General features: G+C 39.1%; 2 protein-coding genes across 4 annotated transcripts in view; one reads left to right on the top strand and one right to left on the bottom strand.

The window, feature by feature from the left end:
- VPS54 overlaps positions 1–3905 on the bottom strand; it is a 29848-nt gene extending 25943 nt beyond the window's left edge. For 2 of the 3 annotated variants that reach the window (XM_090311773.1, XM_090311774.1), the window contains exons 1-3: positions 2901–3901; positions 1883–1945; positions 1282–1361 (exon numbers count right to left, since the gene is read on the bottom strand). In XM_090311773.1, the coding sequence (XP_090167899.1) occupies positions 1282–1361; positions 1883–1945; positions 2901–3710 (953 nt within the window). In that variant the 5' untranslated portion in view covers positions 3711–3901. Of the gene's footprint in view, positions 1–1281; positions 1362–1882; positions 1946–2900 lie in introns of all 3 variants that reach the window. The other variant, XM_039026187.2, reaches the window with a different exon arrangement.
- Positions 3906–3994: 89 nt separating this feature from the next.
- LOC150036938 (uncharacterized) lies at positions 3995–5453 on the top strand. Its single transcript, XM_090311681.1, has 4 exons — positions 3995–4201; positions 4723–4818; positions 4890–4938; positions 5050–5453. The coding sequence occupies exons 1-4, from the start codon at positions 3995–3997 to the stop codon at positions 5451–5453; spliced, it is 756 nt and encodes a 251-aa protein (XP_090167807.1).
- The last annotated feature ends 20817 nt before the right edge of the window (positions 5454–26270 follow it).

Genomic DNA, 26270 nt, shown 5'->3' with positions numbered 1-26270 from the left:
TGGAGGAGGTTGTGTTGTACCCTCCTAAGAATAAAGGGAGAGTTTTTTTTGGTAGGCTTGCTTTTTGCAGTTTTATGGTGTATGAATTTGGCTTTAAAAAGTAATATGATTTTCAGAGAGGTGGAGGATTTGTGGGGTGTTCTTTGGATTATCAGTTAGACGTTACCCTTTTGGATTGGCCCTTTCAGTAGGTTTGGTCTCCTTTTGTGCGGGTTCTTTTCTTGTCCTTGTATATTCTTTCATATTTCTCAATGAAAGCTCATTTTCTTATTTAAAAATGTCTCAGATTCGAACTAATTATCTAGGACTTAGTTTATTTTATATAAAAATAAATAAATTGTGATAAATCTTAAGATTTAGCTTAAAAAACAAAATGGCTTCAAGAATCAAGAAATGAATACTAATTGTTCAATGAGTGAAGCAAAATTATACGTATGCATTAGAACCTGTTGACATCCTAGAAACATAACAAAATAATAGAGCTTTTTCCATCAATAAAACAGAAAAAAAGAAGGAAATGAAATGGACAGCCATTTCTACCAACCTACGGCTCATGATTTACGTCATTTGGTACAGGCATGGGACTAAGTTTAACATGCTGACGGTTAATGCTCTCTGTATATGGCATGGTTCAAAATGGAAAGCTGATAGCTATAGTGACAGATGGAATTCCCCCAATTCTGTACTAAAGAAGTAACTGGATGTTCTTCGCTCAGCTTGAAGTTTTAGTATCTATTTTTACAACCATTTTGCTGCTTTAATTCCACGTATGGCCTTTGTTTTGGAATATGCGAGTCTTCTCAACAGATTTTTGAAGTTTTGGGTTTGTTAATTCAGAAGATCTTTTTTCCTCTGCAGTTTTGGCTTCTAGTAAGGCTGAAGTAAGCGTCGCAGGCCAGCTTTTCATACTTCGTGTTCATGTTTCGAATTCACACTCAACACCTTTTAATTCCCAAAGTTTCATTTGAAGATTCAAGTTCAATACTCTGCTAGATGTCGTCTCAGTTGCATATTTTATTAATTGTGGTTTCTTTGATTAGCAAAGCCTCTTTTATTTTAGATGGAGTAGTCTTTCAGTTCTCTCATTGTATTGTTTTGGTTTTGATCTTGTATTTTCTATTTTTGTATCTTGTATTTTGTATTTTGGACTCATTTCATTATTCCGATGAAAAAGTCTTGTTCCCGATTGAAGGAAAAAAAAAGTAATTGGATGTTTATAAACGTCTAATTCTTCTTTCCTAATTGTTTCTCACTTGTACAACAATAAGTTAGAAATATTACCTGGTTATGGATTCAATTGATGCTGCTACATGATCACGTAAGTGGCGAAAGCAATGTAGACCAGCAAGTTCATCACCCTCCTAAAGCACATAAGAAACTGAACTAAGAAGGATTTACTCAGTTTTCAGATCAACCAAGAAAAATTTGAGTGATCTGAAGTCTGAACCAATATAGTACCTTTTTGGAATGGAAATAAATTTATCAAACAAAAACGTAAACCAAGTTTGTTGTTTCAGGGCAGAGTTAGAAACCATATCTTGATGAGTACCATTAACAGATTACTTAGATTTGTATGGAATCAGTACTAATAGGAACAGGAATTACTAATTAAATTTCTTAACCATAATGTGAATAATTTGGCATCCCGATCATCTCATTTTTGCTTTCTTACAAGGCTGATATCCTCCTAGATTCATGTATTTATTCCTCCATTGTCATTAAATTTTAGGTATTTCTTACTTCAAAAGTCGAGACAGTATAGAGCATATCAGCACTACACTATCATCACCCAAAAATATGAATGGAACTCAACTTGTACAGGACAGATTAACATTATAGATCTAAAAAATAAAACTATCTAATTCATAGGATGAGAAAATACCAGAAGATGTAGTAAATCATCAGTCACATCCAAAGCTCCAGCACAATCTGCTGATGCTACTAGCTGTATGACAAAAGATCGACCATCACTACTAGATATGAATCCATGGCCAATATCATACCTTTATAAAGAGGAAAGAGAAGTTACACATTATATGCTTCCTCTTTCGCACTCACAAGTCTGGTTCACAGTTTGTTAAATAAAAATTATATTAATCTTCAAAAGAAAAAGAGAAAGGGGGGTAAATATTACAATTGAAGGAAGCAAAAACTTATGATTCATTATGAAGCCATCAGCGTTATTCTTCAGGAAAGACTCATATTTCTTTCTAACCAAACCTCCCACAAAATATCTCTAATGGCATTGAGCCACAAAATTTTGGCTTTCTTTTAGAAGTCATGACAAAAGCAGAAAGCAGAATAATGTGTACAGTCTCTCTCGGCAGGAATTCAACACGGTTTGTCCATAATCTCATGCTAAAAAGGGACTAAACGACAAGGTGATCCGGCTATTCTAAATCTGTTCACCTGACACACCAACTTGGAGAAAGACGAGCACAAATTTTTCATTTGAACTTTATCTTGGATGTTAAGACCTCTTAACAGAAGAACCATACAAGCTTTATTTTCATAGGATAACGATGTATCTGGATTGCCTTGGTGATCTCAAGACCTTTAATCTAAAAACTACTGCACAAGTCCTGAATACGTTAGCTTCCCAAATGTAGAAGTACTTGCAAATTTCATTCTTTATGAATTAGTAACAGCTTCGAGATTGAACATGGTCATAGGATCATGGGCTAAAAGATTCAATTATAAGCTTTCAAGCCTTCGGATTGAAACGTAAAAGCAAGCACTCTGACAACAATTGCGATTTGCTACGACTTAGTGCACCGAAAACAACCAAGTACACGAGGTAAGAACTTAGGAACGAAAGGCACATCCGAGAAGCAAAAGAAAAGAAAAACATAGCAAGTAAATTGTGCCATACGTATGATGAAATGAACTAATTAAAGTACCAATTTAAGAGCGGAAATGGCCTGATTAACATATAAAATAAGCTTCAATTTCTGCTGAAGAGCCAACAAATTGTTCCTGGTCGCATTCTGCTCCTGAATTTCCCTGGCAGAATCCACCAAATCAGCATCCAAGAGCCGTATGGTCTCCTTTAATTGCCGTATCCGGCTACACCCCTCCACTATCTTGACATTTAAGTCTTGTAGCTGCCCCTGAGCCTCGAAGAAAGAATTGGAACGCAGTGAAATTTCCTTGACTAAATGCAATTCCACCACATCTAAATAATGCGAAAGCTTCTCTTGCAGCACCAAATTCTGCGATACGTTCAAGAAGGGGCACGCTGCACGGAATGTCGCCCCGTCCTCCAATGCGAAATCTTCTTTGAAGTAAAGCGCGGGAACCTCTCTCAAACAAGCCACAAGGGCCTCTCCCTGGCCACCAATGCTATCCAAGCCACCGTTCTCCTTGCTGGAATGGTTCCGTATGTCCTCGAATCGATTAAAAGAATCCGAGATCAGGGCCGTGTAGTTGTTAAAATCGAATCGAGTAACTTCGGATGTGGCTATGGTGGAAGCCAGGGGCATGAACTCAGGTGGGCTGATGGTGGACGAAGACGACCACCAGCCAACCCAGGACGCATCGGATTTTCCAGCGTGCGGGTTGTTGAGAATCGAAGACAAGCTCTGGCTGCTGGCATCGGAGTTGGATTTAGCGGAGGAGGAGGAAGTAGTTCGACCAAGACTCGTTTGTCTACTAACGAGGGTGGAATAGTCAGTCGGGGACCTTCCCGATTGGGAAGGCTGGGACTCCATGCTCAAGATCTTAGAATCATGAACTAATGGCGGACTGTAAAGATCACATTCAGTAGTCGAAATCGAAAGCAAAACGAGATAGAGATCGAGATGAAGTGTTTCAGACAGATCTCAGCGGAAAATTTCACCAAAGGGCCCAATACCCAAAAACTTTTCAACCAATTACCTCATTTAAAATTTTTTCTATTTTTTCATGCGAAATACCAAAATTATTTCTAGTTTTTAAAACTCCTCAAGCACCACATTTCTTTTTTCTTGTCTTTGAGGTCGATAGTAGAAGGATTATGCCCCTTGATCCTATACCTGAGTTCCCCATAAGGACCGTTCGTTCCTATGACCCATGCTTCCCAGTCCCTGATGTTATGTGGAATGCATACAATAAATGGAAAAGAAGTCCTAATACAAAAAACAAGGAGCGGACGGTAGTATATACATTCAGGACCAAGGATTTCTTCAGAACGCTTGAGAATAATACATGGGTGTATGGAGACGTGAGTATTTCTGTTAATTCATTAACTAAGATCGATCATTCAGAAAATTCTACACGATTGTTCAGAAAATTCCAATCGATCGTTCAGAAAATTCCACACGATCGTTCACAAAAAGCAATCGCTTACAATTAGAATTCTAATAAACGATCGCTTAGAATTTTCTAAACGATCTCGTAGAGTTTTCCAAACGATCGCTTAGAGTTTTCCAAACGATCGCTTAGAGTTGTCCAAACGATCGCTTAGAGTTTTTGAAACGATCGCTTAGAGTTCTCGAACGATTGCTTAGAATTTTCCAAACGATCGATTAGAATTATAATTCTAATAAATGATCTATTAGAATTTTCTAAACTACAAAATTCTAAGCGATCAATTAGAAGTTTCTAAATGATCGATTAGAATTAGAATTCTAATAAACAATCGCATTGAAAGTTATAAGCGATCGCTTAGTATTTCTAAACGATTGTTTATAATTTTCTTTAGTATCTTTTAAGCTCAACTTATACTTTTCTTTGTTATACCAGACTATGGATCTCCTTTTAATGCACGTACATCAGAAGTTGCATTCAAAACCTGATCTCTGTACGACTCGATTCACGGTCATTGATTCGAGCTTCATGGTATGGAAATTTCACATATCTGTTGAAACTACTATTAACTCAAGCAAGTATTTACATCTTGCCTTTCCCAGGATGCTTTGATCAAGCCAGAGGGTGTTGCTTTTAAGATCCGGTCAAACGGTATTGAAATAGAGGATGGCAAAGTGCCAGGCTGATTGGATGATGAAGCACACGTGAGGTTTTGGGTGGACTCTCGCTTCTTCCTTGACTACGTGCTTGGACATTACAAAGAATACGAGCCAGCATGGAAAGACGTTGACTTCGTATTTGGGCCAATCAACATCAAACAACACTGGCTTATGCTTGCCATCGATCTACAAGAGTGCACAATCTTTGTATTCGTCTCCATGCCAAACTACATCGGTGGCGACATAGTTGAGGGTCATCTGATGAATGTGGCCAGAGCAATATCGTCCATATTGATTTCTGTCAGATTCGACAAACAACATAAGAAGTTCGAGTATGGGGAATGGGAAGTTAGGAGATTGAATGCGACCCTCCAAGGGGGCAAGTCTCTGGATTGTGGAATAATTTGTACTAAATTTATAGAATATTTTGTAACTGGGACTGATTGGGCTGAGTTAACACAGGTGAATATGGGATTGTATAGGAAACAATATGTTGCCCAATTGTGAGCAAATAAATATTTATGTTAATATTTTTTGTGATAAATTTGTGCTAAAATTGTAGAATATAATTGGTGTTGTACATTTAACTAAGCAAATAAATAGCTAAGCAATCGTCCAAAACTAAGTAAAAGATCATTTAAGATTATGTGCAAGTAAACGATGGCATAGATTTTCTAAACGATTGTATAGATTGTCTAAACGATCGTTAAATTGGCTATTGTATAGAATTTTTCTAATTTTTCTAAACGATCGTTTAGATTTTCTATACGATCACTTAATACTATCTAAACGATCGCCCACAAATAACTAAACGATGGCGTGCAAATTACTAAGCGATCGTACATAAATAATTAGTTCTCTGACTAAGTAAAGAATATGTAAACGATCATACAGATTTTCTAAATGATCGGCTAGAGTTTTCTAAACGATTGTTTAAATGTTCTATACGATCATATCTAAAGGATCGCGCATAATTAGCTAAGCGATCGTACACATTTAACTGAGTGATCGCCCATAAATAACTAAGCGATCGCGTACAAATAACTAAGTGATCGTACAGAAGTAATTAATTCACTAACTAAGTAAAGAATTTGTAAATGATCGTATAGATTTTCTAGACTATCGTTTAATACTATCTAAACTAATGCGCACAATTGGCTAAGCGATCGTACATAATGAACTGAGCGATCATGCACAAATTACTAAGCGATCAAGTATAAATAACTAAGCGATCATACATAAATAACTACACGCATACAATATGTTCCAGCATTGCAATCAACGATCGTACATAAATAACTACACACAGACAATATGTTCCAGCATTGCAATCCAATCAATCAACCCATTTCAACCAGTCAAAATTATGAGTCTGCAACCATTCTGACACGCAAATATTCATACCATGTCTTCACTTGATGATCATATTGAGCCATGTAACTTGGGGGATGATCGAAGTGAAGCTTGGTTCGGTCACAACAGTGAACCCAGATGTACTTCATAATTCGATACTGAACATGGATATGGACAATCTTCAGGACCACAAGCTTCTCCAACACCTAACATCCATGTTTCAACCCCACTTGCTCCCATCCCACCAGTTGTGATGCCTTCGGTTCTAATGCATTCCATCGTTCCTACTGAACCATTTGTTGGTATACCCAGACCACCAGAGGACCCATTGTATGACGACCTCATCACAATACCTAATGACTGTTTGAATGACGAAGATATAAAAGTCGGTCAAATTTTCTTTTCGAAATAAGGTCTGTTAGTTAAATTATCGATGCTTGCAATAAGATAGAACTTTGACTACTGTATAAAAAAGTCAACAAAGAGCTTGTTAACTATCTGGTGTTCGATGGAGGAATGCAAGTGGAGGGTCCATGCAAAAAAAAAAAAAGTGATTCCTTCAAAGTGATGAAATATCCAAGCAAACATACATGTTCTCCTGAAATGAGAATTGGTAATCATTGACAAGCAAACAGTTGGGTTATTGGACACTTAATAAAGTCCAAATACGAATAAGTTGGTCGAACATACCGCCCAAGGGATATAATTGAGGACATCCGATGAGATAATGAAGTGAACATAAGTTACGAGCGGGCTTATCGCGCTAGAGAGTACGGATTGGTGTTCGCACGAGGGTCGCCAGAAGGATCATATGCTATTGTTAGGGCATATGGCAAGGCACTTAAGTTTGCAAATCCAAGTACGATATTTGAGGTTGAAGTAGAGGACGCACAATACTTTAAATACGTCTTCATGACACTTGGTCCATGTATCAGGGGTTTTCTGAACTGCATCTGCCCAGTAATCGCTATTGATGGGACTCATTTGCACGAGAAATACAAAGGTGTGTTGTTAATAGCAACATGTATCGATGGAAATAATAATATATATCCTATCACCTTCGGTATTGTAGATGGTGAGAACGATACATCATGGACTTGGTTTATGACTCATTTGAAGGATTTGATAGGAGACGTTCCCAATTTAGTGATTATATCATATCGTCACATCTTAATTACAAAGGTTGTTGCAAGTATATTCCCTAATACATTTCATGCCCTATGTATATACCATATTCGGAACAATTTGGATGACAAATTCAAGAACAAAGACATAATCCCACACTTCTACCTAACGGCGAAAGCTTATAGAATGTATGATTTTCAGATGTATTAGGCTAAGCTCCATCAATATCCTGATGTAACGGCCTATCTTGAGAAGGTTGGATTACAACGGTGGGCAAGGGTTGATCAAGTCTATTGTAGTTATGACAAGATGACGACAAATATAGTAGAATGCCTCGATGGAGTGTTGAAAGATGCACGAGAACTACCAATCACGAAGCTATTAGAGTATATCCATAGTGGCTACAAGGTTGGTTCTATATCCGATGTACACATGCAATGGCATGCACAAACATTGTAACTAATTATGCAATGAGTATTCATAAGGAATCGGAATTGATGTCTAGAACATATCGTGTTTCCCCGGTGGATATGCATATAATTTATGTGGACAATGGATATGGAGGGGGCTTGATCTTCGTTCACAGACATGTACTTGTATGGAGTTTAATTGCATCGAGATTCGGTGCTCCCATGCAATATCTGCAATGACCCTGAGAAATATTAATGTTCAAACATTATGTGCAAAATGATTTACAGTTGAGTGTTTGCTTGCTGCTTACGCCGAACCAATCTTCCCAGTTGGACACAGACAAAAATGGCGTCTGTCGTCCTTTTTCGGGACAGGAACTATGTTGGCTAACGAATACAGATTTTGAAGATTTTAAACCAATTCTACCACTGCAAAAGGTATTAAGTGTAGGTTGACGTTAAACCGTCAGGATACCTTCAATTGGAGAGCCACGACAAATACATAGGTGTACACGATGTGGTCAGAGAGGACATAACAAGAAAACGTGCAGAGAACATTGATTACACCTGGTACTGGCCCATCTAGACTAAACGATATGTAATTTTTTTGAGCGATCGCTTAGTTATTTCTATACGATCGCTTAGTTAGTTGTACGTGTTCTCTTAGATATTTGTGCCCGATTGCTTAATTAATTATGTACGATCGTTTAGCTAATTATGCGCGATCGTTTAGATAATATTAAATGATCGTATAGATTTTCTAAACGATCGTTTATATATTCTTAAACGATCTTGCACATAATCTTAATTGACCTTTACTTAGTTGCCCAATGCGATTGCTTGTAATTTATCTGCTTAGTTAAATGTACAACACCAGTTACATTCTACAAATTTAGCACGAATTTGTCACAAAAAATCAGTACCATAAATATTTATTTGCCCACAACTGGGCAACATATTATTTTTGAAGGAGTAATATAACATACAACGGAAGAACTCATAATTAATAAGCACTTAAACTACATTTAATTTGAGTTTTAAACATGCTACTCATGAAGTTTTCAAAAGAGGGTTTGAACATGAAAATACCTTTGTATTTCTCTTCATGATTTCAGCAGAATCTCCACGAGTTTGAGTTGGATTCTTCAGATAGACCACCAACAAGATATTCTCAACTATGCTCAAGGAATGTATGGTGGAAACACTCTGATCAAGTTGAATCGTTTACTTGCACATAATCTTAAATGATCTTTTACTTAGTTTTGGGTGATTGCTTGGTTATTTATTTGCTTAGTTAAATGTACAACACCAATTATATTCTACAAATTTAGTACAAATTTATCACAAAAAATAGTACCATAAATATTTATTTGCCCACAACTAGACAACATATTGTTTCTGAAGGAGTAATGTAACATGCAGTGGAAGAATTCAAAATCAATAAGAACTTAAACTACATTTAATTTTAGTTTTATGAAGAAAATCGGACGTGAGGTTTTCCACGAGCAGCGGAAGAATCGTTCCAAATTTCAATCGTATATGAACATTACAATTACAATCACAAACGGAAACAACGGGCGATGCATAAATATAAATTACAACATACTTTACTAGACGATTAAGGGAAGAATTCACATATCTTTGAAGACTCATCTTCAACTCCCTTGATCATGAACACTCATTCACAGCAACACTGCAACACGCGAATGCTCGTCCACCACGATCGCTACACAACACGATCAACAAAGGACTCGAACACCGTGATCTCCAAGTCACGAACACCCCAAACACCATGAACGGCCTCCACATAACCTCGACTATGTCAAGTTGAGTATGATACCACTAAAGGGTTATCTTGGTATTCTCAGTATAAGAATCCATAATGTGGGTTCTGTATGGACTTGGTTAGAGGTAGAGACCGGAGAAGAACAATCGTGTAAACGATTGAGCAAGTAGGAGATGTCAAAGCCTGTCGTATAGGATGATGCTCGATCGTTTAACAAAAGCTATGTGATCGTCTAGCTAAAGTTATGCAATTGTTTAGCTCATCGGCCAGCTAAGTGTCTATCGTATAGAAACACTCCACGATCGTCTAGTCTCTCCAAGCTGTCGTTTAGTAAATCTTATTTACTTAACAACTTTTCTGTGAGAACTTTCCGAGATTGAAAATCTCAAATCAATATCTCTAAAATTAGGGAAAACATCTTTTCTTTTTATCTCACGGTTACCATGAAACCACCAATAACCTCCCACTCAACTGGTTATTAGAGAACAAGAGATAATTATCCAATAATTAATATTATTAGAAATAAAAATGATAATCAACATACCATACTATATTTATAACCTAGAATTTTAATATTTCATCTTATGAAACATATAAACCATAGCTTTTTTTCTATTCCATGACACTTAATGTCAATCTCATTTACATTGTCACAGCTCACCCCTGACTACCTTCTGAGCCTAGGAAAGGGCGTGACTGACAACAGTTATCAACCCTTTGGTTGACACTTACTGCCTAATAACTCTTGCGGAAATAACTCTGATACCAATGAACAAATTCAACAACCAACTGATTAAGTCAAGGAGGAAAACTACAACGGATTAAGTAGGCCCATCTTATATTACAACGATATAACGTTTATACAACTTCAAGACTTATCTACAAAATTTACAACAACTGTAAAACCCTCCGAAAGTGTAACTGTGGCATGTGGCAGACCTTGACCTTAGCAGAACCCTGGAACTCTTCACCTTCCGCTACCTGGGAAGAAAAACATGAAATAACATAATGAGTTTTTACAAAGCTCAGTGAGTGGTAAGCAACTTTTAGAGTCTATTTCAACTCGTAATTAACAAGCATATCACGAATACGAGGTTACATTCAAACCTCCGCCTTGAGTGAGTCTAACCACAACTTTATCTACGCGCACGGTAGATAGCCAAACTGATAACTAACTAGAATGAGTATGTTGTCTACCTACACACACGGTAGATAGATAATTGTTACTAGCTACAACGCTTACTTTTACGTTCCCTCTGTCTCCTATGTGCACATAACTCCTTGCTCATAGGCTCAGAAGCTAGGCCCGTCGACCCTCTGACTATCCCATACGAGGATCCTCCCACAAGCTCAGGAACTAGACTTCTCGTGTCCCTTGACCATCCTGTGAGGTTTTGCTTACAGGCTCAGGCACTAGGTCCATTGACCCTCTGACTATCTCGATCACATAATCTCATTCTCACAATAGATACTCATTAATAACCTAAGCATATACAAATTACTCTAAAAGATATGCTTTAAGACTTAAAGTAAAGTACCACTCACCTTGGTCGTTTAGGAACTTTTCTCTCTAGAAGTTCCTTAGTCTTCTCGGGCTCCTCTTTTGAACCCTAAATTCCATATTCAAATTAAAGCTCAAACTACTCATAGTTCTAGGCTTTATCTCGAGTTGCTTCCTTCTACAAATATTCTTTAAAATGTCGCAAAAAGCTTACCTAAAAATCATAGCTCATAAATTTCCATGGTTTGGCCGAAAACATCAAAACATCAAGACTGGCCCAGCTTACCCGACAGCTCGACCCTTCTATATTTTCCTCAGTCTCCAGCCCGATTCCTTGGAGCTTCTTCTCCGGCAGCCCCACCATGAAAATTATACTCTTTTAGCTTTTGGATGTCTTTAGAATCACATTAAACGCATAAGTATTCTAGGAGAACTCCTCGTCCCAATTTGATGCTACTTTCTGACCTTTCTGTCCGACAGCATCTCCCCTCTTGGAATCTCTTGACCAACGCATGGTCTTACCATCAATGCATAGCCTCTTCCCAAAACACTCTTCTTTATGTCCTTTGAAAAGAATTGAGTTCTCATCTAAAGTCCCTAGCCTTATTTATAGGCGTTCAAAGGCTCTCCAAGGTCGATACCTCTTCCTCCATGTGTTACTCTTAAAAATTGCCAACCTTCAGCCCCTTCCACCTCTTGCTTGAGATGTCTACCAATGCAAGGTTTGATCCATGCAAGTGTTGGATGTATTTCTTTTACATTGCCAATGCATGAGACCAAATTTGCATGTCTCCTCAAGCCTCCACCTCAAATCCTTAAGTTCGAAGGTTTCTTCTCAACAAGCCACATGTTAGGATGACGTCTTCCTTATGAGCTCAACCTTCTGAAGCATTCATTCCCTTCAATATGCGTTCACTAGGGTGATTCTCAATGCATACAACTAGCCTAAGGTATCAACGCATAATGTACTCAGAACTCATAGTAGGTCCTCAATGTATAGTATGATTCCAATGCATAGCAACCCTTAGTTTCCCTTAATTTCCAACATAGCACCATCGCAACCCTTAACCATCGCAAGAGCCAACACCATGCGTCCAATCTAGTCTATCGCATGGCCTATGTCCAACACATCCCTCATGCAAGCCATAACCAACCTTCAATGCATCACAAGGTCGCACGGCTTCAATGTATTGGCTTAGCATCAACGCATGGCATGGGCGCTTGGCCGGCAGCTTGGCATCGACCATCGTTCGGCAGAGTTTTATCGTCCGCTCGACGCATGGGCGCTGCCATCAATGCATCATTCGCTCGGCCGCTAGATGCATCGCTTGGCACGACAGCTTAGCCTTCTTCGACGCATGGCTGGGCATTTCGCCGAGGCTGCTCGACGCATCGCTTGGCATGACAGTGCTTGGCCTGGTCAACGCATGGCTGAGGTGCTCAATTCATGGCCGCTCGGCAGCGCTTGGCAACATTCGGCGGCGCTCGACAATGCTCAACGCATGAGCTGTGCGCTGTGCATGGGCGCTCGACGCATGCCGCATGCCTTGCCCGTGTCTTCGCCTACCCCGTGCATCCTTGCATGCCCGCATGCCATCCCAATGCATCACTCTAGGTTGCCTCCCTTCAACCACATACCACCCTCCAACGCATCCCTTCAATTTTCTTCTGTCACCAACGCATACCACCACCAACGCATCCATCACAACTCTTCCAATGCATCTCTTGAGTCTAATGCGTTGGTCTAACCTCCAAGGCATGCGTGACTTCTACTTCAAATTCCCCTTTTGCCCAAGTAATCTTTCCAAGACCTTATGGCCAATGCATAGCAATGCCTAGTCCAACACTTAGTCAATTTTCACCAGTTAAAGCTTAACTCAAAGCTACTTAAGGAAAATCTATTCAATACTTAGAAATTTCCTTTACTTCAACATAGGGTTTAACTTTCACTTAGTTAATTTCCTTAACCACCTGCTTAAGTAGGAAAAATGGAAATCCGGGTTTCACATACATTAACCTTCCACTTGATATATCTCATACACCATACCGATCATATTATAATAATCGAATTACCTCTTGTCAATTTGAACATTTCAAATCAACACCAAGAACTGATCTTCATCTTGAACCCATTGAGCTACCTAGGGGACCTTATGGACTTGTAGCTCGAAGCTCCAACGATACGTGAATAACTGACTAAACTTTTTAGTCATGGGATCCACCATCCGTTAATTGCCAGACACTCCACTAAAGACCGACAGTTGAACTCTTCTTACCAAAAATATATTATGTCCATCTTAACCAATCAACAGTGCGATAACCCTTCACAGATCGCTCGTAAGTACAACTCGGCCAATAACCGTTATGCTTTTGTAGTTACATCTATCTCCTTAAGTACCATTGATCCCTCTAATGAACATAAGTCATACCAATTGAAGAACCTTTTATACAAGAGTACCTCTGAGTGGAAGCAGATCGTTCCAAATACATTGTGACAGAATTTTCACATTTACAATCTAACAGACAAGATATGCAATATACTACAAAGTACCGACATGCTTTCAAACTAAAACAAGAGAACAAGAGATACGTACCAGTTGAAGAGCCTTTTTTCACTGAAAACTCGCTTTCTCCAAAGGGACTGCTTCTCTCGCTCTTGTTGGAACGTCCAAGCAATCATTCACCAAAAATTTGGTTGCCTACTCATGAACGGCTTCCACACAAATAGAAATAATGGGGACGACACCACCACTTAGAACCCTCGGTATTCTCGATGTAAGAATCCAAAGAATGGGCTCTGTTGGAATTTGGTAGAGGGTAGGAGGAGAGAAAGATCGTATACAACGACCAAGCAAGTGGGAGAAGACAGTGTCTGTCATGTAGATAATGCTTGATCGTCTAGAAGGAAGTACACGATCGTGTAGTAAATAGGCTACGATCGTATAGACGATCGTTTAGTAATTTCTCGAGCGCTAGATGATCGTTTAGAAAACTTAAGTGATCATTTAAAAAGCGACGCACATGTATACGATCATGAAGCAACTTTGAGTTATCATATAGTCTCTCGGTTAGCTATGAGCGAATGACCGATCTCTTTGCAAAATGAAAACGATTTTCATTTTATTCTTCAGTTACAAAAAAACTGAACAAAACCTCTCACTAACACACGGTTACAGAGAAAACGTGACACAAATATCCTATAATTGTCCAATTAAAAATAATAAATATAATCATATTATATTCATTAACCTATAGTTTAATATCACATATAAACCATAGTGTTTTCTCCTCCACTATATATAAATCATATTTATATCCATTTTCCTCCAATTAATGTATCTCAGACATAAAGTCAATCATATTATATATAATTAACCAATTCAGTCATATCATAGATAATCGAACTCCCTCTTGTCAATTTGAACATTTCAAACTGACCCAAAAACTGTTTCTCAACTTTAATCCACTGAGTTACCAAGAGGACCTTATGAACATATGGCTCGAAGCTCCAATAGTACTTGAATAACTGACTAAACTTTTTAGCCACGAGTTCCACCATCTGTTAACTGTTAGGCATTCCACTAAAGGCCAACAACTGAACTCTTCTTACCACAGATATATTTCTATGTTCATTAGATATAACCAATCAACAGTATGATAACCCTTCACAGATGCTCATAAGTACAACTGGGTCAATTTACCGTTTTACCTCGAGAAGGTGTGTGACGCCACATCGTTCAAGCCCAGGGATCAACCCTTAAGGGAGTAATCTATCTACTTACCTCTACTTCGGGGAAGGAGTGAATTCCATCTTGTGTAGCTGAGTTCTCAGCTTCCAGATCAGACGAATCCCTAAAGTGGTAGGTTTGAGTCGGCGATTAGGCCACTCACATCCATGCAAATCAAAGGACCGCCCTCAAAGACAGAGTTCCCAACTCATTCAGGATTAAGGTCATGTTACCTAGGTCATCCTAGTGAAGTGAAATCTCTGTCATGAACGACGTTATACAACGAGACTTTAACACTCTGTGGTTAGGTCTTATACAAACTCTTTGTATAGAACGCCCCTGCTTGTATATCCTCACATGAATGATTAGAATCAGACCATCTGTAGCAAGTTACAATACTTATAACTATCTATAAGGCGGGCCGCATCCGTAGCGTTACCAAGATAAGGTTTCCCTCATATATCCATATACTACAAACCATTTTGGTTATCACTTAAGACATGATCCAATTGTATGTCTCCACATACATGCTTAAGTTACATAATGACAACTAGAGATTTTAGTTTATTGGTTTGTGGTGTAAAGCAAATAAAACATCCAATGTTCAAAGACAATAAGTGAAGAAAATGTCATATATTATACATCACGAGCGTTCATTCAAAACTTTGTTTACAAACTACAGGACACGAGAGTTTAGGGCATCATTCCCAACAAGTCCTACTATGACTAAGTCCTCTCTTCCAAAGAGAAGTTGTGGCCACTATGTTCAACTCTGGAATCAGCCCTCAAGGGAGCAATCTATCTACTTATCCCTGCCTCAAAGAAGGAGTGAATTCCATCTTGTATAACTGAGTTTCCAACTCCCAAACTAAACAAGTCCTCAAGAAGGTAGGCATGTTGAGTTGGCAATCTGGCCACTCTCACCCATACTAATAAAAGGACCGCCCTCAAAGGCAGGAGTTCTCAAAACACTCGGGATTGAGGTCATGTCACCTATGGTCGTTTAGGTGAGATGTAAGTCTCCAGTATCAATGATGTTATATACAGAGACTAGTCATCTCGTGGTCCGGTCTTATATAAACTCTTCGTATAGGATACCTTCACTCGCATGTCTCCACATGAATGGTCAGGATCTACCGTCTGTAGTAGTTTACAACACTTGCAAACCACTACAAAGCGGGTCGTATCCGTAGTGTCACCAGGATCAGGTATCCCACCTTAACCCTTATACTACAGACCTATTTAGATTATCACTTAAGGCATGATCTGTTGAGGTTTATGCCCTAAAGTCTCGTGTCCTGTGGTTTGTAAACAGTTTGTACGAACGCTTGTGTTGTTAATATATGATATTTACTTCACATCTTGTATTTTGCTCATTTACTTGTTTTATTTTCTTTACCACAAACCAATAAAACATAAAATCTCTGGTTATCTATATGTGACTCAAGCATGTATGTGGTGACATACAAATGGATCATGTTGTGAGTGATAACCAAAATGGTCTGTAGTATATGGATATATGAGGGAAACTTTATCCTTGTAACGCTACGGATGTAGCCCATTTTGTGGAATGGTCACAAGTGTTGTGACTTGTCAAAGATGGTCTGATCCTGATCATTCGTGTTGGGGACATGCGAGCAGGGGCATTCTATACAAAGAGTTTGTATAAGACCTGACCACGAAGTGTTAACGTCTCGTTATATAACACCGTTCATGACAGAGACTTCACTTCACTAGGATGACCATAGGTAACATGACCTCAATCCTGAGTGAGTTGGAAACTCCTGCCATTGAGGGCGGTCCTTTGATTTATATGGGTGCGAGTGGCCAGGTCGCCGATTCAAACCTACCATTTTGGGGATTCGTCTAATTTGGGAATTGGGAACTCAGCTACATAAGATGAAATTCACTCCTTCCCCGAGGCAGGGTAAATAGATAGATAGCTCCCTTAAGGGCTGATTCCGGGGCTTGAACGATGTGGTGCCACACACCTTCTCTTGGCCCGAGAGGTATTCACACATAGTAGGACTATGTTGTATTGTTCATTAGAGGAATCAGTGGTACTTAAAGAGTGAGATGTAACTACAGGGGCATAACGGTAATTTCGCCCAGCTATACTTACAAGCATCTGTGAAGGGTCATCGTACTCATGATTGGTTATATCCGATGGACACAGAAATATATCTATGGTAAGAAGAGTTCAACTGTTGGTCTTTAGTGGAATACCTGATAGTTGACGGATGGTGGATCTCGTGGCTAAAAAGTTTAGTCAGCTATTCACGTACCATTGAAGCTTCAAGCCACAGGTCCATTAGGTCCCCTGGGTAGCTTGGATAAAGTCGAGAACGAGTATTTGAGTTAATTTGAAATGTTCAAATTGACAAGAGAAAATTCGATTAGATATGATATAATTGGACTGGTTAATTATATATGATATAATTGGCAAATGTATAAGATACATTATCTTGGAGGAAATTAGATATAAATATGATTTATATCAAGTAAAGGGGAAAATATTATAGTAGATATGTGATATCAAACTATAGGATAACAATATAATATGATTATATTAATTAATTAATTAATTGGTTAATTATAAGATAATTATGCCAAATTTCACATTCGAACGTGGGTTAGTGGGCAGCGTCGGTTATTGTAAGCAATGAGTTAAAATGAAAATTGTTTTCATTTTTGCATGATCCGTCATTCGCCCAAAAAGTTTTTTCGGAAGCGCACGTTGATGATAGAAAACGATCGCTCGAGAGACTAACGATCGTCCTTCGCGCGCCTAAAAGATCGCACACTCTCGCCTACATGATCAGATAACTTCTCTAAACGATCGTATAGTGTGTCGATTTAACTAAACGATCGTATAGCTTTTTCTAAACTATCGTTCAGTAAATCCTACACGATCGTGTAGCTCCTCCCAAATGATAAGCACTTATGCTATGCGATAACATTGTTTTCCCTCCCACTTGCTTATTGCCTACACGATTTATGTTTCCTCCTTCCTCTACAAAATTCACCAAAGCCCACCCTTTAGGTTTTCACTCCGAGAATACTTGGGTCTCTTTAGTGGTGGTGTCGTCCCCGTTGAGGTCGTGAGTTCGTGTTGTTCATGCTGCTTGAAGACATGCAGAAATGCACGTCATCTTAGGCCTTTTATTTAGAATTATGAGGGCTGTTAATCAGAATATGCGGCAATTATATTGAGAATTCATGAGAAAATGAGTTTGCGACGTTCAACATTGCGAATCTCGGCTAACCCATTATTATGCGTTATTATGCGTTCAATTGTCTATTTTTGTAGCAAATGTAGAAAGTAGACGCAGACGCGGGAGTCAGACTTCCGCGACCGCATGCAGAGAAATTCTCCATCGCAAATGCGAACGCATATGATCAACGCATGGATATTGCGGTAATCAACCGCATGCGTCCATCGCATAGGAGTTGCGATCGTCAAGTGATTGTGGTCATCGTGTAGAAGTTGCGGTAATCAAGCGAATGCAGTTATTTCAAGATTGCAGCTACACGATAACGCATAATATTGGGATGACCGCAAGGTTAGTGGAATGAACGCATCAACGCATATCTTGTGAAAATCAAAAGATGATGTCGACATTTCACCTACCACGTCGTTAGCAGCAGAGATTCAGAAAAGGACTAAGGCGCTGCGAATGCCAGAATCAGAGCAGTCCATTAAAGTTGTCGGCGATCAAACTCTATAAATAGAGGTCGTTGAGCAGAATTGCAAATCATTCAAGTTTCGGCCTTCGGGCGGATCCATGTGATCCAGATAAATGCGCTAGAAGAAAGCTTGAGAGTTCTTCATCTCTCTCATCCATTCCGAGTGACGACCGGAGCCTTCGCCAGAGTTAGATCTCGAGAAAGTCAGCTCCACCACTCATCCATGGCACCACCGGCAGCGTTGACAGACATCTGCTAGAAGCAAGACATTGCTTCCAGCTGGTCCTTTCATTTTCTCTTCTTTTCTTATATTGTATTGTATCACATTTTAGATTAAGAAATTAATACAATGTGTGTTCAATGCATTTCTATATTTCCTTCAATTCCATCTCCATCTTTCTTTGCTTAGCATCCTTAACTTTCATTGCATCACTTAGTGAGATTGCTAGAGTATCGCATACTTAGTCATGCGGATTAGAGATATGAAGCATGTAGCAAACCATCGGAAGGTGTGCGTTGTGCGAGTGTGTGAGAAAACCGTATTTTCTTAGTGTGAAGCTATAGCAACGCCTGTCTATAGACGGACGCAATGCTTTTCTATGAGTAAAGTCAACAACAATCAACTGCCCGAGAGGGTAAGTGGTTGGTCGCTATATTCACTAGAGATAGGAATAATCTTATGTCAACCAGGCTTTTATGGTTACCTTGTCTTACGTATGCGTCCATCACACCTGTAGAGCTCGGGAGAGAGTCTAAAGAAAGAACCTAAGACTAGGGAGAGCTAGGTTAGAATCGATACTCGGGAGAGCTAGATTAAGATTGCATAAGCAAGAATGGAGACTTAGGAATAAGTTTCGTTTGCTAATACAAATCACGTGCATTTGCGGCGGGCGTGTATGGCATGATTGCATAGCTTGCATTGGCTGAGGTTGCCCTTGCGGTCAATCTTAAGGGTTGCGATGAAGACATCCTCACATTTTATTTATTTGCCATCCATTTATTACGCGCCAATAGTTGTCGTGTCTCTACCTCTCATTCATATTCTCATTGCGTTGTCTATTAGTTAGAAGTAGGAGTAGTGTTAGCTTAAAACCCCCCATCATTCTTTTATTCAACCGCCGCATACACATTACTGCATAGCATCTAGCTACAAGTTTCTGAGTTTGACCTCGAATCACCCGAGAAACTTGTCTTCGCGTTATACTTGACGTGAGCGCAAAAAAACTTGTGACAGGAATGCATTGTCATCACATACATTCGTTAATGCATAGTTCATTCCAACGCATGACCACCGACGCATGATAATCAACGCATAACCTAAGAGATGCATCGCATATTGCGTTCACTTAATTTTAGTCATCAAATATTTGACGGCTAATTTTTCGACACAACTGCTACAGTCGACGTTTCCACTGGGCATAGGTAGATCGCATTGAGGGTTTCCACTGCATTGGAGTTCCAGAATGTGAAGATTATCTTCAACTGGTATGGAACTCTATCCCTTTGTTATTTTGTTGTTCGTAGCATGCCGTTAATTAGAGTTTGTTTGCATAATTGTATGTATTAAATGTATGTTATTGTATTTCGGTCACGGTGAGATCGGAGCGATCCGAACATGCTCATGGAACTCATTGATATGAGATCCTTCAATTGGTATCAGAGCCAGGTTCTGATACTTTGATTTCATCTGTTGCAACGAAATGACATATACATTCCTGGTGGGTGCATTTCTACGCTGGCTTAATAGTTAAATTTTGCTGTGGATGTGCGGATCAATGGATGTTTTTGGGATGATTAGCCTCGGTTTGATTTAGAACCTTTTACATTTGCTGTTTTTGTAAAGGCCTCTGCGTTTTTTGGCATTAATAATCGTTATCGAGTCTGTATTCAAAGTTTGTTTGAAGTTTTGAGTCGTTCGTTGATGAAGCAGATCTGTGTAAGCGTTGCATAAAAGTGGTACGGGATCTGGGCAAGCATTGCAGTTCTTTGAAGAGGGAGGCGATCTAGGGTTGATCACATCGTGTAAAAGATATTCTACGCGATCGTTGTGGATCGCAGCGTAAAGATGAAGAGTACGCGATCAATGACGAACGCATCGGTTAAACGATGGGGAATGCAATTGATGACTGAAATTTATATCCTTAATCGTGTATCGCCAACAACTTATTAGGTTGCTGATGACGTACGTATATGTATATGTATGGGCGTTTTGTGATAATGATAATGCGATACTACGTTCTAAATTGTTCGGTGATGCTTAGAAGCTTTCGTAGTATGCGTTCGTGTAGTACGTGTCACAAGTTTTCTTACGCGGGAACCAAGTATAATTCCAACGCAAGTTTCTCAGAGTGAGCTGAGGTCAAACACGGGGATTGTTGTGATTAATGTGATACTAATGTGGTATATGCGACCGGTTAAACATAAAGAATAATGAATTGGTTTTGAATGTAAATTGCGGCAAAGAGTAAATTGCGATAATAAAAGTAAAACGATGATAAATGAATTGCAGTAAAATAAATTGCGGTGATAAAGTAAATGAATAAACAATTAAATATACAAGTTGAGGATGGGCTGTGAAGATGTGCAAAAGTGTCTAATGAATGCGGTGGCAAGTCTTGTGAAAGGAGTCAAAAAGAGAATGGGTTGAGGGAAAGGACATCGCAAGTTCGTCAATCTTGTTGAGAATGCAACTAAGGTTCTGCTTTCCCATGGCTTACACCTTTTAGTGATCGACCGCGTTCCCATATGTCTATGATGAAACGGGGATGAACGTGATGAACGCAAGGTTATTTCCATCTCTGGAAATACTTCTCGCTTTAGTTAACACATTATTCCAACCTTTTTTCAAAAGGCAGAATAACATCTTCACTTCTGCTCTTACAAGTGAAGATGTCGTTGAGCATGCTTTAGCTAAACTCAGCCGATTTCTTCAACAAATATTAATTTACTTACTTAATCCTTCCCCTTACCCTAGGGATTAGTTACACATGATGAACAAAATGGATGATGAATGTGTGGAGAAGAATAGAGAAATGACAATGATTACGATATGATATTAAAATCTAAGGATAAGTGATTGTTACGGATAGTGAATGAAAGATTAAAGATGAACACAGTAGATGAATAGAAAATAAGAACAAATACAGAAAGAGTGTCAATGTGGATCCCTATCGGAGACGATTTGTTTGCCAGCGTGTGGTAGAAATGGAGTGGAAAGCTTCCCTTTCAGGCTTGATTTCCAGGTAGAAATGACCTTTTGCATAGAGCTTCTTCTTTGGGAATGGAAATAATTGCTTGCTCTAGAGACTTACCTCTCGGTCTTGTCTCGTCTTTCTCCCTGGATTTCTATGAATTGTCTCTTCAGACCAGCCTCCTCTCTTCAAATTTGACGAAGTTATTTATAGACCTTGGTTTTCTTCTGTATTAGTGGTCCCGCTCTGAAAAACTGTTAATTCCTGCCATGGCATAGGGGAAACATCTGTTCTACTCCACGTTCAATTTGTCAGAATCGTACAACAGAAAAGCTGTACGATGTTAGAAGTCCTTACTAATGCATTGCTCTTTACATCTTTGATCGATCGCCGCATGTGGTGTAATTGTTTTGATCTTTTATCGATTGCCGCATGTGGTGGAAATGTGTTGATCATTTGAGTCTATGATCGATTGTCACATGCGTTGCATTTGCATTATTCTTTTTCGTTGTTGATCGATTGTCACGTGCAATGTGGATGCGTTGTTCATTTTTGTCCTCGAGCGATTATTGCATGCGATGACCTGTTTCCTACAAAAAAAAAAGGACTTGGACATTCCATTTTGCCATCGCAATGGGGTTAGCGGGTGTGCTTGTGACATTTTACAATTTTCGCGTTTCTAAGTCAATTTCTAAACGGTCGATGCAACTTTTACTTCTTTTTACCACATAATCTAAATAAAACGGTATAAATAACTTTTATTTATACAAGTTATCAGCGATCAATAGTTGGTCGCATCGGGTTGACGATCGAGTACGGGATCGCTGAGTACCGTGTCTTGTAGACGATGAGATGCTTGCAGATCGCTTAATGCATAAGCGTGTTAGACGATCGTTTAGGTCAGCAAGCTTCATCGCTTAGTAACTGACTAAACGATCACTTAGTATCGGGTAAATCATTTACCTGGTTGCACGCATCGTTTATACGATGAGACGCTCGCGTATCGTTTAGAGCGTGCGCGCTAAACGATCGTTTACGTCAGCAAGCTTCATGGCTTAGTAATTGACTAAATGATCGTTTAGTAACACAAGGTAAATCATTTCTCTGTCATCGCGCTACACGATCAGGCTTCGCAGCCTCGTCGTCGTCTACGCGATCGTTTACCTTTGCTCCTATCTTCTAGTGCGTGCTAAACGATCATCTACCTACTGGAGTTTGCTATACGATGAAGACCTCCTGATGGTTCAAGACCTGGTTCACCTGTGAACCGGTTTGCTCGATGAAAAATTTAATAGATAGGGTTATTTCATTCCGGTTTTTGTAAAGGCTCATCCCGGTCCATTAATCCTTTGTTTATTACAAGCAATGTATGTTTTTTATATGTCATATGGTATGCACATATAGTAAATCGCATCTTAGGTTATGCAATGGTCATGCATCATCTCTTTATTGTAATTGTTATAATTTAGAGAAGCATGATTTTAATTATGTAAGAGCATGCTTATGCATCATATAATATAAGAGTTATATTTAGAAATGCATAAAAGACATTGACATGCATCATCTTTATATTATAATTGTTATAGTATAGGGGTGAATAATAGCATGTTTGCTTGGTTGTTATGCGTTATACAAAATTTATATATAGTAATGACCGGACATTGCATGAAACATGACACATAGGTTATTTTATAAATGTTATAAACGCCTCGTTGTACGCAATGGTTTTAGTTGTTTCTTTTTAAAAGTTAGAGAGAAATTAGAACTAAAAGAAATAAGAAAGACATTCATGCTCACTTAAGTTTAATTCATGGTTTTAAAGTGTTTAAAACTTGGATCACATAGACCTAAGATCACGGTTCTAATACGATTAGCAACCTAAGGCTTTAATATTTTAATTAGTTTAATGGGATTAAACTGGCCAATAAAAGGTTAAAGTGTAGCAAATCTATCTGTAAGGGACCTTTTGTTTAAGGTGGGTTCTGTCTAGGTTGGGTATTTAAGTTGACAAAAACGTAACACCCCTACTTGGGAACTTACCTGGAAAGGTGAATTAATAGACTTAATGCATGCATGCAAGTTAATGACAGTCCATTAAAGTGTTTAAATGTGACTACTTGAACTTGTTCAGATTTCATAGACAAACGTTGTTTATGAGTAGAGTTAAAAAAGATGACTTAGACAAAAATCAGTAGCCGGATTGTCTAGGTTAATGAACCCCTAGGTAGAACATTCAGTGGGAGATACTTGGGCATAAGATGCTTCACTTAAACCTTCACATTTCTCCTAAATAGTCCACACCGTGAGATCTATCTGGGCCTCGTGCCACCTTTGGTGTGTCCCCCTAACGGATGGTGTTTGGGTAGGTCAATATCAAGATGGATGGAAAGAGTGTTTATAGTAAGTGGGAGTGGGAAGTGTGACAACATATCCCTCGGTCTCCCTCGTTAGGTTGAATAAAGTTACTGCGCATCGCCTCGAGGTACCCTGGGAGTATCCCCCTAAAGAATGGCAGTTTTGCGCGTTTCTTTATTCGATCTCCTGTAAGAGAATAAGGTAACTTAGTCTCTCGTTCTAATCTACTTCTTCCCTACGGTGAGCTTATTAGGGCGAGACTCTGACAGCGAAATGAGGTGTTACATTTATGCAGAATAGTTAAACGTTAATGATTCTAGACCGAAAAATGGTGGCTGTTAGGTTCAGTTCCATGAGTTGGTTCTGCCTAATGCTTGAGAATGTCTCATCCCAGCGAAGGGGTAATTGATCACCCTACCAGTGGCATTTGTCCTGTCTCACTGAGCATCATTGCAAAATCGAAGTCTATAACTTAGGGTACTTGAAACTGTTTTGAAAAACTGATTGGATAAAAAGTGGTTTAGCAAAATCTAATAAAGTTTTATTCGTATTTTCAGCAACTTTTTTGGGGCTTCTTTGGCGACCGTGAAGTCACCGGATGAATTGCCGAGAGCCACGTTAGCATTGCTAAGTGCCGAAAAACTTACCGGCGATAATTTCGCAACATGGAAACATATAATCACAACGATCTTGATCATCGAGCATCTCATGTTCGCTCTCACGGAGACTTGTCCTCCTATTTCAACTCTGAATGCCGCTCGAAATGTTTGGGAGGCATACGAGCGATGGACAAGGGTGAATGAAAAGGCCCGAGCCTACATCTTAGCAAGTCTTTCTGAAGCCTTGGTCAAGAAACATGAGCCTATGGTCTAAGCGCGTGAAATCATGGAGTCCCTGCGGGGGATGTTTAGAAAACCGTCTGAACAGCTTATGCATGAGGCTTTTAAAAACATATTCAACTCCAAAATGCAAAAAGGCACCTCTGTTCGTGAACATGTGCTAAACATGATGGTCCACTTTAATGTGGCAGAGTTGAATGGGTTTACCATCGATGAGGGCAATCAGGTTAGCATAATCCTGCATTCTTTGCTGGAGAGCTTCCTGCACTTTGTTAATAATGTGATTCTTAACAAAGTGAAGTATGACCTTACAACTCTCCTCAATGAGTTGCAGACATACCAATCTTTACTTAAAAGTAAGGAGAGGCAAAAGGGTGAGGCAAATGTTGCTTCATCCTCCTGGACGTTCCATAGAGGTTTAATCTCAGGAACAAAGTTTGTACCTTCTACTTCTAACTCTGCAAAGGGGAAGAAGTAGAAGGGTGGTGAGGGTAAAGGGAAGGCACTTGCTGAACCACCGCCTGTCGCACTAAGGAGGCGTCCACAAGTTGCTAAGGGAAAGTGTTTCCACTGCAACTAAGATGGACACTGGAAAAGGAACTGTTCTCGGTATCTGAAAGAGAAAAAATCAGCCAAGGCTAAGGCCAAGGCGGATAAAGGTAAATGTGATTTACTTGTGCTTGAAACTTGTTTAGTGGAGAATGAGGATTCTGCCTGGATAATTAATTCAGGCACCACTAACCATGTTTGTTCTTCTTTTCAGGGGATTAGATCTTCGCGACAACTGGAGGCTGGTGAGATGACGATGCGAGTAGGCACCGGGCACGTCGTCTTAGTTGTGGCAGTGGGAGGACTACAGTTAGCTTTACAGAATAGGTTTCTCGTTTAAATGATTTATATATTGTTCCTAAACTAAAAAGGAACCTTATTTCTGAAAAGTGTTTATTGCAATGTAAATATACTGTCTCTTTTAATGTGAATAAAACATTTATTAATAAAGATGGTGTTTTTATTTGCACAGCAAATCTGGAATTGAATTTATATGTGCTAAGGTCGTTAGCCATAAATTCCCTCCATAATACTGAAATGTTCAGAACTGTCGTAACTCAATCAAAACGTCGACGAATTTCTCCAAAAGAAAATGCCCAACTTTGGCATCTACGTTTAGGGCACATCAATCTTGATAGGATTGAGAGATTGGTGAAAAATGGACTTCTTAGTGAGTTAAAAGAAAATTCTTTACCTGTGTGCGAATCTTGCCTTGAGGGTAAGATGACTAAACGACCTTTTACTGGAAAAGGTTATAGAGCCAAGGAGCCTTTTGAGTTAGTACATTCTGACCTTTGTGG

The sequence above is a fragment of the Benincasa hispida genome, chromosome 3 (assembly GCF_027475165.1).
Source record: "Benincasa hispida cultivar pf3 chromosome 3, pf3_genome.v1.1, whole genome shotgun sequence".
NCBI classification, from domain to species: Eukaryota; Viridiplantae; Streptophyta; class Magnoliopsida; order Cucurbitales; family Cucurbitaceae; genus Benincasa; species Benincasa hispida.
The sequence above is the reverse complement of the archived record's forward strand: the minus strand, read 5'-3'. Positions and strand labels throughout refer to the sequence as shown.